This window comes from Pocillopora verrucosa, chromosome 1 (genome assembly GCF_036669915.1).
Source record: "Pocillopora verrucosa isolate sample1 chromosome 1, ASM3666991v2, whole genome shotgun sequence".
Classification (NCBI taxonomy): domain Eukaryota; kingdom Metazoa; phylum Cnidaria; class Anthozoa; order Scleractinia; family Pocilloporidae; genus Pocillopora; species Pocillopora verrucosa.
Window position 1 is genome coordinate 29615844 of NC_089312.1, and position 15960 is coordinate 29631803.

General features: G+C 36.8%; 3 protein-coding genes across 4 annotated transcripts; 2 read left to right on the plus strand and 1 right to left on the minus strand.

Moving 5' to 3' along the window:
- The first annotated feature begins 1206 nt into the window (after positions 1–1206).
- On the plus strand, positions 1207–4041 carry LOC131786160 (uncharacterized). Its single transcript, XM_059103173.2, has one exon. The coding sequence runs from the start codon at positions 1381–1383 to the stop codon at positions 2542–2544; it is 1164 nt and encodes a 387-aa protein (XP_058959156.2). The 5' UTR covers positions 1207–1380; the 3' UTR covers positions 2545–4041.
- A 3371-nt stretch (positions 4042–7412) lies between these two features.
- LOC136279098 (caldesmon-like) lies at positions 7413–8807 on the plus strand. Its single transcript, XM_066162537.1, has one exon. It carries the CDS (start codon positions 7413–7415, stop codon positions 8805–8807), a length of 1395 nt encoding a protein of 464 aa, XP_066018634.1.
- Positions 8808–9460: 653 nt separating this feature from the next.
- On the minus strand, positions 9461–15835 carry LOC131786108 (proton-coupled folate transporter). 2 transcript variants are annotated; one of them, XM_059103099.2, is made up of 5 exons: positions 15683–15835; positions 12879–13953; positions 11587–11670; positions 10776–10932; positions 9461–9986 (listed from the first exon to the last, which is right to left on the minus strand). In XM_059103099.2, the coding sequence occupies exons 2-5, from the start codon at positions 13918–13920 to the stop codon at positions 9764–9766; spliced, it is 1506 nt and encodes a 501-aa protein (XP_058959082.2). In that variant the 5' UTR covers positions 13921–13953; positions 15683–15835; the 3' UTR covers positions 9461–9763. The 2 variants fall into 2 exon arrangements, with proteins under 2 accessions (XP_058959082.2, XP_058959083.2); XM_059103100.2 differs by lacking the exon at positions 15683–15835 and adding an exon at positions 15241–15580.
- Positions 15836–15960: the final 125 nt, after the last annotated feature.

Below are 15960 nucleotides of genomic sequence, written 5' to 3' on the forward strand. Positions count from 1 at the left end.
TAAAGGCACGCCGCATCACGTTGGTCATTTGAAACACATCCAGACCAGTCTACTCTATCCCTGTTTCTGTACAGCACCTCCTTTCTATTTTATTTTCTTTTTCTTTTAATCTTATCGATCATGTTGAAGGTAATTTTTTGACGTCGAAAGAAAATACTCGATATATTATCACCTAACACTCTATTTTAAGGCCAGTTTATAGTAAAAAACTTTCTCGCAAAGATATTCAACAACCTACAGCCGAAAGTGTTGTCACAAAAAAGGTGACAAAGCTAACAACAACACAATGAGATCGCAAGGTGACAATTTTACTCAGTTGTAAAATCGTGATATCCATTCATTTACAGTTCACCTGTGCATGCCGAACGTTCTGAACGCGAATTCAGGGGGCAAATATCCAGAAACGCCTATTGGAAAGCAAATATGTCAGCACAACTTAAGAAATTCGACGCAAACGCCACACTGACAGGTTTTGATGGGTGCCATTCTAATAAACTTCTTCTCCTCGTCTTCATCACCATCATCATTCTGATCTGTAGATATGGCTCTACTGCTGCTACCTAGAATGACACGTGACTATAGTATTTGACTATAGCCGCAATCTTTGCAATCTATCATTACTGATGACTCGAACGCGGGCAGTAAAAAACATCACTGAAATCCTCATCCGATGCTCCTGCAATCAAAGTAGCTCGCAGTACTATGATGTTATGCGTGAGCTCTAAACCCTAGCTAAAAACTTATGCCTCCTGCTGGAAAAGTTTAGATTTCACGTGTAAAATAATTTCCCCCCTATTTCTTCTAACTTATTAAGATGGGTAAGAAGTACAGGTGATGCCCAATAGTTAGGTAACATCAGAGGGTTGTAAGCTTCTGGTAACATTGATAATCATTTTTAAGATTTTATCATATAAAGTGAGCTTATAAATTAATAAATTCTTCGTACAGAATTTATGAATTATTAATCCAAACACGAAACAATAACAATAAAAACACGCAGCAAGAAATTAGTCATTCGCTTTAATAATTTCCAAATCTTCTATCAATGGGCCTTGCAGTTCTATCGATATCGCTGTGACGTGCTAATACCAGATAAAAGAAGTTTCTGATAGGCTACTTCAGAGCCATGATGTTATCTTAAGTGGAAGTTGCTTTATCTAGGAAACGGACTGTTCTAGAGAAAGAAATGCGACCGCACGAAAAAACTTGATAAACAAGGAAGTACTATCGAAGCTTTACTAGATGTACCCACCTTAAAAAGATTTCTTTAGCCCATCAAAGAAACGGATTGTATCATTTTGGAATTCCCTAGTTGTTTTGCGCTGAGGTAATACAACACAATAGTTGACAAAAACTCGAAGCGACATTTTTGTCGTATAAATGGAACCACACAACAAAAAGAGATTCAAAGACGATGCGGTCACAGGATTCCACAACAATGTTCGCATTGTTTTACCAAAAATTGAAGGGACTAAGAGAAATTCAAGTCTTACGGGATCAGAAACTCATTCTCTCATCACAAGCGCTAGCTCAATCACCCCTGAGATGGACGACGACAGTGACCTTGACGAGATGGCGCTTCAAGAAGAAGACGAGGACGAAGAACGAAACGGGAGAAAAGATGGCGAAGATGAGTCCAAACAAAACGTTGATGACGAATATCATCTGATAAAACTTTCTGCGACTGCTGAAAAGGAAATTCGCCAAAGGGCTAAACAAACGTTGAAAAAAGAACTGACGAGGCTACGATACGAAGCTGCCGCAAAAAGAAATGAAACGAGAAAAAAATTTAAAGTCGTAATTGAAGATACGAGGTCACAACTTATTGCAACACGGATTGAAGCTGAGAAAGTTTCTATCGACAGGCTGGAAGAAAGAGCAGGTAAGCAGCAGGCTAGAATAATGCAAGAGCGAGCACAGAGAAAAAAAGAAGAGAAAGGTAAAGAAGTTGAGTATGGCGATAGAAGCAAGGCGCATTCTGAAGAACTCGCTTCTCTCCGGAAGATTCAAGCCGAACTGGATCGAGCGCGTGCTAGAAGGAAACATAGTCTCGCTGCTGTGTTGACAACGGTAAACGGTAAAGCAAAAGTGGCGAACCTTCTGCAACATGAGGTGAAAAGATTGGAGAGAGCTGAGGAAGTACAGAAGATTATTGTGGAACTTCACTCTTTGGGATTAACCCAAGCGGCCATTGATCTCACGCACGCCCTACAAGGAAAGGAAGACTCGGAAATGGAGTTCCGTAACCAGTTACACGCTGATCAAATGAAGGCTAAGAAAAAAGTCTCTATGCTCGTGGAAAGCGAAATACAGAAAGTTCGGAAAGAATGCATGGCCGAAATGGAACGAAAAGAACTGGAACGATTAGAAAAGGAAAGGCTGGAGAAAGAAAGAGAGGAAAAGGAACGGAGAGAACGGGAGATGGCCAAATTAAAGAAAATGGCACGTGATATGGCTATGAAAAAGATGTTCAAAGAATCAATGTTTAACACGAGCGTATCAAGACCATTTAGCTTTTCATACTTTCCTTCCTTGAAGAAATGAATTAAATTCATTTTTTTCTCAGCTTAACAGGCAACATAGGACAAGCGAGTGGGATATGCATTCCACAGCCTCGTCGTTTCGCCAACTGTTTTTCTTCTAAAATAAGTAGCTCATTTAGTCATATTAGACTATGAATTAAGGCTTTAATGTACAGACAGATTTAGTGGTCAATCGCTTGTGGGAAGAACAGAGTTCTTCCTTATTGATATTACGAAGATACCGTTACACTCATAACTCAGAGTACTTTTCGATTGCGAGTCGTAAAACGAAAACCAATGTTATCACAATGACTCACAGAAGAAACGAAAATTCCCTTAGGAATCAATGATAACTCCAACTAAAACCAAGCAAACTTCCCAAAGCGCGGGAAAATGAGGGTGACTAAGTCGTGATCGGTAATAGGCTTGTATCTAATTTGTTGAGAGGGTAACGCGAGTTTTTTGGACCAAAGGAAAGAGAAAACACAGCATTCTAGACCGATGACTTTCGACAGTCTATTGAAAATGGCTTTAAATGATGATTCATGCATGTTTATAAGTAATTAAAAAAAATAGATAGTTTTATGTAATGATATAGAAGAGAAAGAAAGTACAGAAAACGTTAACAACTTCACCAAATGTGTAAAAAAAAAATCTGTGTATTACATTTGCATTGTATTGTAGCGACAGCCAGGAGTAAAATCATCCTACAGCTTAGTAATTTGATTAGTTGAATGTCGAAAAGGGTAAATTTTCGCAACAGCAGTATTTTTAATAAATCATATCAACAGGAGTAATTAAAATGATCAAAATATAGGTACTGCATGACGCTCCATAACGCTATCGACTGAAAATCAGTTGTAAGCACATAGGACAATAGTCAATGGAGTATTATGACTACAACACTTTCTCGCCTCATTTCTATTCATTAAAGATTAAATAACATAATGTTTGTTGGTAAAGAGAACGTGCAGGCACATCAACAAAAAACAACTGTATAACTCAAAGGGATTGGGGAAAATGCTCAAGTTGACTGCCTCGTCGCTAACTTTCAGACTCAGGAATGTGTTTCAGTAAACCACCACAACACACCCATAACATCATTTCATGTTTACTGATGATCCATCTTTTGTCTCTGGATCAATCCTGACCCCACCCTCCCTTGAAGTTAAGTTCGAGTATCAGCAGTCAGGAAGCAACAAAAGAGGAATACAAACTTACTACCTAAGCACGTGGTGCATATTTAACGGCTGTATTAATTACACGGTATATTACATAAACTTACATTTTGATACGCGTCAGGGAGAATGTTGTTGTCCAAAGTGCCTGATTGATACTCCTGTGTTCATTTTAAGGAGATTTTACCCTAGCATTGACAATGAAAATCAAGTGCCAATCATATTTTCAGTAGTATTGGTGAATATTTAAAACTGTGCTTTATGGAGTAGCTGCAGTATGCTGAGGACCTGAACAATCAGCCATCTTGGAAATCGGGAGCAGGAGACCGCTGACGCGTTTAAACGATGGCTCGGGTTAATGGTCACCAAGCACCTTGCCCAGGGATGGAACATGACAAGGGCTGTGATCGACATGTTAAGAATCGATGTAAAAAAAAAATAAAAAAAGATTTACAAGACAGTCTCCTTTCATGTTTTCAAAAATAACTAAGTTTCAAAGTGATACAAAAAAACCATTTTCAAAATGGCATGCTGGGTCTATAATCATAGATGAGGTTTGGGAATTTAAATCCATATCCTCCACTTAACAGATTCCATGTTGCATTGCTCTGTTCAGTAGTAAATCACAAATGGCATACAGATATGGTAAAAAGCTGAGTAGAGAAGAAGGGGCAAGAAGTTAGAACTTGATGACAGCAGAAATTGGGAGAAATCCTTAATTGCAATCACCCATATATCCTTTACTTTAAGGGTAGGTTTAAACAGGAGTCAAGGGTGCAGGAGGCAGCAGAGCAGTGAAAAGAAGTGGGAGTTTCTAACACACACCCAAAAAAATAATTATAAGCCAACATTCACTGACTCAAAGAAGTTTATAAATAAATACCAGGTGCTAAATGCTTAACACCATAAATAAATGGAGGTCATACATAATTCTAGCATTTGCTGGGTCAGATTTTAAAAATCCTCCGAATTTTTATTATGTTTGATTCCACTACTTTTTAGATTGTGCTTTTGGTTCCTTCCAAAAGAGAAGTGCTCTCTTCTTGAGTGAGGGAAGGCCATGGTTCATTTCCCACAAAGCAGCTATTTGTTATGGCAAAACACTGAATGCACTGTACCCATCAGTGATCTACCAGTAAAAAGATTAATGACCAACACTAACTGCAAAGAATATGTTTCATGATAAATATGATGTGTTGCCCATGATAATTAATCAACAGAGACCTGTCTGGTAGAGCACTGCATGGGTATTGCAGAGGTCATTGGTTCAAATCCCGTACAGGCCTGAGTTTTTTTCAGGTCTTATTTTCACTTCTTTTTAAGTAGTGTTAATTGCGAAGATTGCTATCATTCAGAGACCTTTCTGCAGAGTATGGTGGATTTTCACTCAATTTTCCCTTTCTTACTTTAAGTTTCCCATTTACAGGCAGGAGATCTCATTGAGTTCTGCCTTACTCTGTAGTCTGGCAGAGAGACATGTGATAAATGGCTATATTTCATACGTAAATGGAATGCTTGCTTCAGGTGAGTCATCCCTTGGAGGGATGATTTGGCCACTACTGGTTTGCAACTTAAGTACATTATGGGCAACACCATATTGACGATAATTATAAGGTGAAAAATCTTGCTTAAATGTTCACCACACCAACCATTATTGCATGTATGTGGTAGATTAAAAATACAAAATAATTCCTTGGTAAGTGGGAAAACCTTCTCACTGAAATGGAAACTGAGGCAAAATAAAACTATATCTTTAACACATAAAAATCTAACGGCTGATTTTGTGGAAGAAAAAATACAAAATGCCACCATAATTGTAATAAAGTATCATTATCCACACAATATTTTCAGTCAATAATATTTCATGGAAATAACGAGTTCAAATATTCAGAATTTTAATTCAAGCTTAAAAGTTGATATCTAAACTAGCTTTCTACATTTTCATCGTATATCAAAAAGGCGTTTTAAACAACAGAGCGAGTCTACCCCATGTACCTCACCGAAACAAATAATAGACAAACTGTAAAAATTCTTAAAAATTCGCATTGTTCGATGCAATACTTAAATATAAAAGAAAAAATGCCATAAGATGTCAAAAATTATGAATAAAGCATAAAATTCACAAATAAATCCTTAACCATAGAGTGTCCCATTGTTGATCACCTTGTAGAGCGGCTGAGTGCCTCGTAACATATCGCGAACACCGGGTCTGCCAACGTAAACATCCCGAGCAAATTCGTCCCTAGCAACATGAATGTTTCGTTTGACTGTATCGAGAAGAACCTGTCTTTGATGTTGCACATCAGCAATCATTTCGCTTTGATTTGTCAATACGCTTATCTGTTGATCTCTTGTGAACTTCATTCTATCTCCTTGGTCGGTCAAACCGACGAGCGTCTTGTTTCGAGGCCATTGTATTGTTTGGAATCGTTCTTCCATTCTCCGCGTTTCTTGTGAGTTTGGGTAGTTTTGCGGATAGTTCAGGCGATAGCCGGTTCGAATGAACGGCCCTGGAGCTTCATAACGCTTGTAGTCTTTGATCTTGTAGTTATGTTCCATCTGATTCATTCTGGAAGCGATTTTCTGGAAGGAATGTTTTAGTTCTGTTGTTTAAGACATAAACCTCATAAGAGCGACTTCTCTCTCAGCAACAAGTATTTTCGGCGGGGAGACTGGGAAGGACAGTCCGACTGTGCAGGGCTGCGCAGCCGTCTTGCTCATGGCGAGGCGCAATGATAGAAGGCCTCGCTTCTCAGTTTTCACACTGGGATGTTTTCCCTAAAGAAAATCAGTTGCCAGCAGCTGCTGCATTCATTTAACATTCAATCGCCATAGTTCTCGGTTTCATTAATAAATTAAAAGGCATAACTGCGCGCAAATTATAACCCAAGTTGCGGAGTCTTCATTCTGTAAGCGTGAATATAGATAAAGCCTGTCCAGCAATCAAGCAATGCCTAAAGTGATAAGATTTTTACGATAACGTTCTTCAACTGAAAATTCTGATTCAGTCTCTGAGGAAAAAAAATAAAAACAAAAAAAAATGTTGATTCATTCTAAAAGTTTGTTTTCAAATCATAATCAAACATGTTCGTATATAATGGATATCTAAGTAGTTATCGACATTTTCTCAGCAGTTGTCAAGAAAAACCCAAAAAAACCGCAGGTCTCGTAAACATAACAAACGGATAAAATAAGAAGGTTGCTTTTTATTATCTTGTTTTGTTTTGCTTTTGCTGATCAATTATGAACAGCTTTGCGCGATCATCGACTGATCGACACGTCTTCTATAAAGTGAATAAAGAATCTGAGCAAAAGAGAAGTTTCACATTACAAAGGGGTACTTTGTTACGTTCACAGCACCGATAAAAGCAATCAATTTATCCTACACTACTACCAGTAAAGGTTTGAGGATAAGAAAAAAAAAAATATTGAACGAAAGCACAAGCAAGGCTCTGGAGCCTACAAACTTCTTTCACAAAACCTCAACAACACACGTGAGTCCTTCCTATTCTTAAAATGAAACTGTTCCTTTGTCACAGCGAAATTACACCTGTGATCCGGCTGCGATAAAGTTGTAATTTTGTAATTTTGCTTTTGATGCCAACATCTGTGGCCGTTAGGAAATGTTCAAGCTCAGTATAAAAACAAATCAGTGGGAAACTGGTCGCAGTTTACCTCTTCGGAGTTGAGTCGCCAGCCGGCTTTAGTCGATATGTCCAGTTCAGCATCGACATCTTCTAGCAGAAAACTTTCAGCTTTAACAGAATATTATGACGGAGATACGGAAAGTATGACTCACTCTAGATCACGACTGGAAAGTTTAAACATCGACCTTAGTCGTAACAGTTCACTTGCTTCTCTTACGTTACCGGAAATGTTGCTTAACGAGCCAACAATTTGCGGCGATGCTACTTGTAATCTCGATAGAACATCACGGCAATCAATATTGTTTGAATCCGGAACTGAAACTGAAACCTCGACTTCCTACTCTAGTACTCACAACTACACGGACAGTGAGTTCAAGCGCGTGAACCGACGAGAGGACGAATTTGTTGAATCAGAAGAGGAATCAAAAAGTACAGAGGGTTGCAAAAGTGCTGACGGTTCCATTTGTAACAGCGGAAATGTTATTGTGGATAGTTTATCGACGATGCTTTTCAATTCGAGCATAGCATCTGTGGAAACTCCTTTCGCCATTCTCTGTGATCACACTGACTGTGAAGAAGATTCCAAATTCTGTTCGAGTCCATACATGCTGAGTGATTTATCAGTCGGTGAAAATGAGTTAGTAAGTATGACTGATAAACCGCAAGAGACCGAAAAAGAAATTAAAGAAAAGAAACGCGCTTTGAGAAACAATTTTAGAGAAATCGTCAAGGATGCAAGGAAAATTTTGAGACAGACACGTGAAAATCGACGACTTCACGAAATAAATCCACAGTGCAATAAAGGTACAATTAAAAAGCAACGAGAAAGGGGAAAAATAAATAACACTTCGATAAATTCAAAGAAGAAAGATCTTTCTCATAAAGAGGCGAAGATGAAGGGTGTTGCTCAACGAAAACGCGTACGGGTTGTTTCCAGAAGTGACAATATTTTAGAGAAGCGTGGTTTAGAAATTGAAAAAATTCAAGTTAAACATTTGATAACAGAGTTGGTATTTTGGAATTTGAACGAACACGCTGCGAATGTCAAGCGCGCGTTGACTTTTACCGAAGAAAAGGAAAGAGAGATGGACATTCAGTTGCAAGAAGAACGGGAAAACACAAGGAGGAGGAAAATTGCTGAGAGGTGGAATCAAAAGCGAGAGGAGAAGAGGAAACGCCTCGAAGAAATAAGAAAAATGGAAGCAGAACGGAAAGAAAAAGAAGCCAGGGATAGACAAAGGAGAATCGAGGAAGCTAAGATTCAGCGGGAACGTAATCGAATGCTATGGGATAGTTACAACAAAGTAGTTCTGGACAATTCCTTTACAAGATCTTTTACCTTTTCATATTTTCCAAAACTTCGGCCCAAGCCAGTTGAGCGAAAGCAAATAGAACCTCACAAAATTACACATTCAGCTAAGGTTCAAGAAGCCAGAGAAAAATACGCTGGGGCGTGGTAGAATAAAAGCAGAAGATATTTGTTTCGTCTTTTTTGTGGTATCTCTCTCACGAAAACTTGCTTGCCCATTTGATTCGTCGTATTTTCAATCTCGACAACTATTTCCTATCGTTCTAAAGCTTTCTTTAATTCAAAGTTTTGCTTTATCTAAGGAAAACATCCAAATTAAAATTTTATTGTTGAACCAGGTAATTTTGCCCATGTTTGTTGTCGGTGTGGATCTATCAACCTGCTCCTTTGAGAAATTTTCCTTGGTTTTGATAGGCTGCGGTTGCATTTCATTGGCTACTGAGATATTGGATTTAGTCTTTTTAATTGCAAATGTTTCTAATTGGAAGGTCTAATTGGACAGTTTGGAGGCCCTTAAGCACCAATAAGATTTGAACATTTAGATACAAACTCAATCATTTGTAACAAGCATAATTTAAATTTTCAATGTAACATAATACTATACCTGGTATTTTCTTTATTCAGCATTTGTTCAATTATTTCAAGAAATTATTGTAAATTTTAGATTTAAGCACTAAAAATAACTTTATTCCAAAGCCTCTTTCTAATGCCACCCAGAACACAATATAACTTCATTTAATTTAAGTTAATTTCTATCTCATAATTACTCACAACATGTTCTTGAAAGAAAGAATATATCACATCAAGGGAACGAAATGCTGTATTTATAAAATATTACTAATGATATAATACTGACTGGTCTATATGAATACTAGTGATGATAATAATAGTAATAATAATGGAGATGATAACATTTATAATGACAACTCAAATCAGGTTTAACGTGACAGTCTATGAAGCAGATGACCTTTTCACCATCTGCAAAGCTAAGACAAAAATTTCTCACACCACTTGTTCATGGCTGTAGTTATTGGATAAGCAATGAACAATGCCATTAGAAAAATTGTTAGTTTGGCAGAGTGCAAATAGTTTATCAGTTGCACAAATTTATACAGGCATTAGGCGACCATTAGTAGCCACATTGCTGGTCTGGCATTCATTTTGATGATGCACAACAACAAAGTCTTCATTAGATACCACGGGCACACTGACAGTTTTTGGAGCAGATTTTGACCGGACACTGATTGTACACTGGTGACCAAAGTCACACTCTGATTCCTCTGGGAAAAACAAATATCTTGAAGTAGGATCTTCATTTTTGTGCAAAAATCTATGGACAAAAGAGGGATTACACAAATGAGTAAGCTGTCTTGTTCACCTAGAACCAAGGAACTGATAGAACAACTCCAAAGAACTCTCCTGTTACTCTCACATTCTTCGTCAATTCTGTCATCACTTAAAGGCTCATTCCATTTTTTTAGCTCAAAACTTTCACATGGCTGCTAATCTTTGGACCACTTAGCCTTAAATGTGTGTGGGTAGAAAACTGAACTGCATTTAAATCTTTCAAATTTAGTTAACAAGAAGTACTGTTGTTTTTGTTTTAAAATGCTATTGTATGCTTTTTTGTTTGAAGTTATGAATTTTTGCAAGTTTTTTTTTTAACTATTCTAACTTTATTCAACTGAACATGAATATTGCTAGATCTTAAAAATGTACAATTTTGCACATTTCTCTTTTCCATATCATTATGACCATATTTTTATCTAATATTAATTCACTCATCTGACCATCTATCTACCCATGTGTCCATCTGAATGAGACAAAAATAGGCAGAAAAATGAACACCTTTTCAATGGTCCTTACTCTCAGTCTATTGAAGAACAGACACATAGATGATGTCACCATTAACTACTCTTTGTGTCATCATCACAAAAAAAGCACATAAGACATCACTTTTTGATCTTCTCACATATTGACATAATCTGCAGCCTATTACTGAACAGATGCATGTCTGTTTATTGTTTCATCAAATAAAATAATCAACAGATCAGTTCATCAATTAATCATATTTCTAATGACAAGAGGTAAACTGAGGAAATAGGTAAGTGTTACAAACCCAACAAGACCAGCTGGAACAATCAGTAACAAGGCTCCTATCACAAAGGGTAGTCCAGTTAATATCTTGCTTGTGTCATCATAAACTTCACTGAATAGAATAACTCCAAGAAAGGCTGCTGAGGCCTCCAAACATGAGGCAACCGCAAACAATGTTCCTATAAAAATATGAGTTGTTTGTTTAAAAGTAAAAGTTATAGCAAATTGTGGCCGTGGTTATTGAAGAGGGAAAGTCCCTTTCTCAAACTAAAGTTAACAAATGGTGGACAGAGAATAAGCTTTATTACAGCCTAAAGATTTTAACTAGGTCAACACTATTGGCTTTAATTTTGATTAAATTGGGCAGCAAAAGTGGGGTATTTTTCACCACTCTCTCTAGTTCTGTCTTTACATCCCTTACCAGAGAGGGAAGGGTACATGTTCACTTTTCAGTCTCTACAAGAGAATAATCTTCAAAACTTTTAACCAAAGCTCTAACCATCAGAAAAGAGTACTAATTATATATTCATAAAAATTGAAGTGAGTAGTGATATTGAACAGTAGAGAAATGAGTAACTGAGTAAGTAAATAATAAATATACCAGGATAAGAATTCAAAATAGATGTAGTAAGGAGTAACATGTGCCACATTACTTTGGTTAAAGTAACACATTATAACTGGTGAAAAGTATTATTATGTTGAAGTTGTTATTATATGTTAATGCTATATATATATATTGTATTGCATACCAAGTGTTTGTCACATGTTTTTTTTTTTTGCATTTTAAGATAAAAAAATGTGGCATGTTCAAAAAATGTTCTATTCCATCTTACCCTGTTCCTGAGGTTCTACCAGCCTAGACAAACTAGCTTTCATCACTGATAATGGCATGCCACCTAAAAACTGAAATGCTGGAACTGATAAAAAAAGTAAAAAGTTTATTAATAAGTATACCAGTAGAAACTACTGAATCATAAGTGAGCCCTATTATCAATTAGGTATGTCTTTCTGAGACATACCTAATACATACATTGGGCTACTATACCACATACTACATACCTAGTATACATACATTGGGCTTCTGCCCAACTTGCCATTGGCAACCTTAAATTGTTAAAATGGTCCCCAGAAATAAGATTCCAGCTGTCGTAACAATATTTTGAACAGTATTACATAACATTTGTACAATCCCACTTTAAATTTATACGTTTATAAACACCCAGTCATAAAACACTACAGCTTTTTATGTGTCCCAGCTTGGAGCGCTGAGCTATATCTTAGAAATAATAGCTTGTCTCATACTTGATTTTTTTTAGAATATTATTTCCAAAGGTTGTGAATACAAATATTTATAGACTGATGTACAGTCATGACCATATCAAGCACAAGACTGACCAGAATCCACTTTAAGCCTTTGATGATTGTGCTTTTTAAATCATTATTTGGAGAATGCAAATAAATAAATTCAAATTACAATTTTTTTGACAAAAAAAAATCAAATGTAGTAGGAACTGAAGGAAAAATGACATTTTTTTAACCAGTTACAACCAACATCTTTTAAACATAAAGCAAAGCAAGAAGAGGATTGTAATGTATTCAACACAACAATTTCAACAACATTTCTTCAATACCAGGCATTTGAATCCATAATAGAAACTCAGAATTTTCTTGAAGGTAAGACTAGCCACAATTGATACCATTATGTATCTCACAAATAGTAATAGTAATAGATCACAGCTGTGCGTCAATTTGTGGTAAGAACAAAAAAGTGACACACAAGGTGCAGTTGAGTGTGTATCATATTATTATCATATTAACATTATTATAACTACATTTATTTATTATCATATTAATGATATTAACCTTTTAACTTCCAGAAGTGATCAACATAAAACTTCTCCCTATAACATTCACACATTGTTCAACAAACAGCTAATGAGAATATTCAAACTGATCAGGTAGAAGCTGTTATCTTGATATAGCACCAAGTTCTCATAACCAATAGACAAGGAAATATGAAGCAGCTAGAGGGGAGAATTCACAATCAGATCTTGGGAGTTAAAAGGTTAAGTAAGAACCAATCAGAATGCATTTATAATTCAATAGATAGTACTATAACACTTACCAATAAACAAAAAACGCGTTGTCCTGCTAAATACTGCCACAATAAGACCAGCAAAAAGGGACAGTAAACCAGCTTCAATGATCAGGTTATTGGCCATTTTTAAGATGGTCTGAAACAACTTGACAAAGACCAGGCTTACAATATATCGCAGAGCTAGAGCACCAGATAAGAAACCCAACAGGATCAGAGTAAAACAAAGATATGTTTGGGCATGAAAAAGAATCAGATCATTTGTCCCATAAAACACCACTCCACCAACAAATAGTGCAGCACTATATGTAACTAAGCGCCATCTTCGACCATTTCCTGGATCATGACTGAAAATTTTCCAAATGCCCACAAAATCACTGCATCTGCAGATTTGAGTAAGTTCGTGGGTAAAGACATTTGTTTCCAGTAGGAAGATCACGCATAAAATGTTAAATACCATAATAGCCATGACAAGCCAGAGGATATCATAGAAAGATTGACTTTCCAAATAGAACCCACTAATAAAATAAGCCAAGCCAATTCCAATCCCTGCTGCACAATCTAAGCACATAATTTTCAAAGTTCTTTGTTCATTACTTGTAATATCGGCAGTATATGCCATACATGATGCCATGAAGCTAGTGTTGTATCCCACCGCACTTGTCATCAGACTAGCAATCACAAAAAAGTACAACGGTGCTTGAAACTTTATAATGATGGTAAACAAAGCTGCACGTAAGGCAATGCCTATCAAGGTAGCAACCAACACATTTCTGCGTCCTTCAGTCTCACTCCAGATTCCAAGAATTATTGTTGATGGCATTGCTACCAAAAATGACACTAAATTTATATAAAGTAACCAATGATCATTATCAGCTGAAATGAGGCCAGGGTTTTCTAAACCACCACAGGTAGCATTATTCAATGTTTTACAACAATTGGGTCTCTCAAAATCTGCACGATCTTTCACTGAACTGCCATAGATGTACTTTTGAGTGATAATGTCCAACAGAGTTGTTCCAAAAAAGTTCAGAAATGAAAGAAGCTCTATAACAGGCCAATACCTCACCATTTTCTTCACTTACAGCAGTTTAGTCACTTAACCCTGTAAAAAAAGATAAATGTGAAAGAAAAGCAGTGTCAATTGCAGGAAAAAAAGATAGAAAATGTGTGTAAAGAAAAGATAATGTAGGAACTGGTGTGACCCCACATGTAATAGTTAGTACATACAATGTAGTCTAATTGTCCAGGTGAGAGTGGCATGGGTCCAAAGTTGTCATCAGAGTCAGGTTGTTGAAACATCAGTGAATGCTTCCAATAACATTCCTTTTCAGGACTACTCTCACCTGGACAATCAGATGACATGACCAAGAGAATACATAAGTATATCAATCCCACTTAAGGACATTCTGTGTGGCTTTACTCCCAGCTTCATCCCAACTGATTAAAATCTCAAGCAAATTGTGTATTACTGTAACTGTTTTAGTAACTGTTTTGATAACTGACAGATGGGAAGAGTTACCAACCAATTGTAAAAGATTTTCCAAAGGATGTAAATTGATAATTGGTTGGATTCCCCTGATCCCCCTTAGCAGATTTTTTCTTTCACAGCGTGTTCTTTATGTTGGACAAAGTAGATCATTTTTAGAATGGGGGAAAGGGGTTATTGCCTGTTGTAGGATCAAGTGTTTTAATTTTCATGACCAGTGAAAATATGAAATTAAAACCCCAGTGAACTGTTTTTTTTTTGCTTTTCACAATATGTGAACTTTAAACTTGTTTACCCAATTTTTGGTGATGCATTATTACTACTTTTTGACAGGTGTGAAACATGCACAGGACCCCCTTTCTCAGCCATTTTCTTAAATAAGTTCATTTTGGTTGATTCTGTCTCTGCAATGCTGAGGTACAAATGCCATGGAATCAAAAGAAATTGCAGAAAGACAATTATGACCCCAAAGTTAAATCTCATTACTAATATGTTGCTGCACCAAATGATCCTCACTGAGTTGCAACAAAATTAACCAGATTTGACTTCTCCTTTACAAAGGGGTAGTTTTAAGTAAAACTCTAACTTGTGCCTACATCAGAGCAATTTGTATCTAGTATGAAATCTTCAGATTTTTAGTCTAATAGGTCAAATTCTAAGACTCATCCTTATCTTGAAAGGAAATTGAATAGCATGCTTTGGAGTCTGACTGAACGAAGGCAAACGACTTGCCTAGCTCTGTAACAGAAAATGAAATTTAAATTATATCACAATCATCTGCCATGAGATTCTCTCACTTTCTCTCTTAATGACAAGAGATAAATTCAGTATTTGTGACTCATGAGTAGAGTATGTCCACTAGGCCTTAAGCTAACTCCTCCCACAAAAAAAGTCGTTGTTTACCTCTGTAAATGGTTGAGTAACCTTCCGATCCACTACAGTGTTTCCTTTTCAAATCCCCAAATGGCGATATATATGATTTATAGTCAGCAGTGAATTTTTACGATCCTCTGATACCGCAAGAGGCCATGTGATATTGTGTGGGTATCTTGTGATTAGTTGATCATGTGGGATCTCTTAGGATACCATACATACAGCATATTATGTGGAATAAAACTCATGGCGTTGAGGAATAATTTGAGATACTACGATGAGGAATTGGCAATGCAGTAACGTCAGGTTTTTACGATATCGTACAACACAGCCTTTGAACTACACTAGGCCTGGGCCCAACCACAGCTACAGAAGTGAGGAGTGATAGGGGGAATCTTGCGGTCGTCATGAGATCGACAGTGAGTTTCACAGGTAGATTACACATCACATGACTTAAGATAATTATACTAACCTCTGTCCCTCTTGTAACGAGAGATAAATGAAACGAACACTGTTATATCTCCGATGAAAATCGTAAATGACCTGTTTGAATTGTCGAATTCAACAGTTTTAATTAAATCTAACTTCCGGAATGGTGCAAGTTTCGCTTTCTCGCGCGCCATATTGGAATTTTTCACGTCAAAAATTCGTTTCCAGGCACCGTCATGCGTGAGTCATGGGAAAGTTTGTCACGTGCAAAGGGGAAAACCCGCTTTGTTATGGGTATCAAAAGTGTAACGCACTCATTCA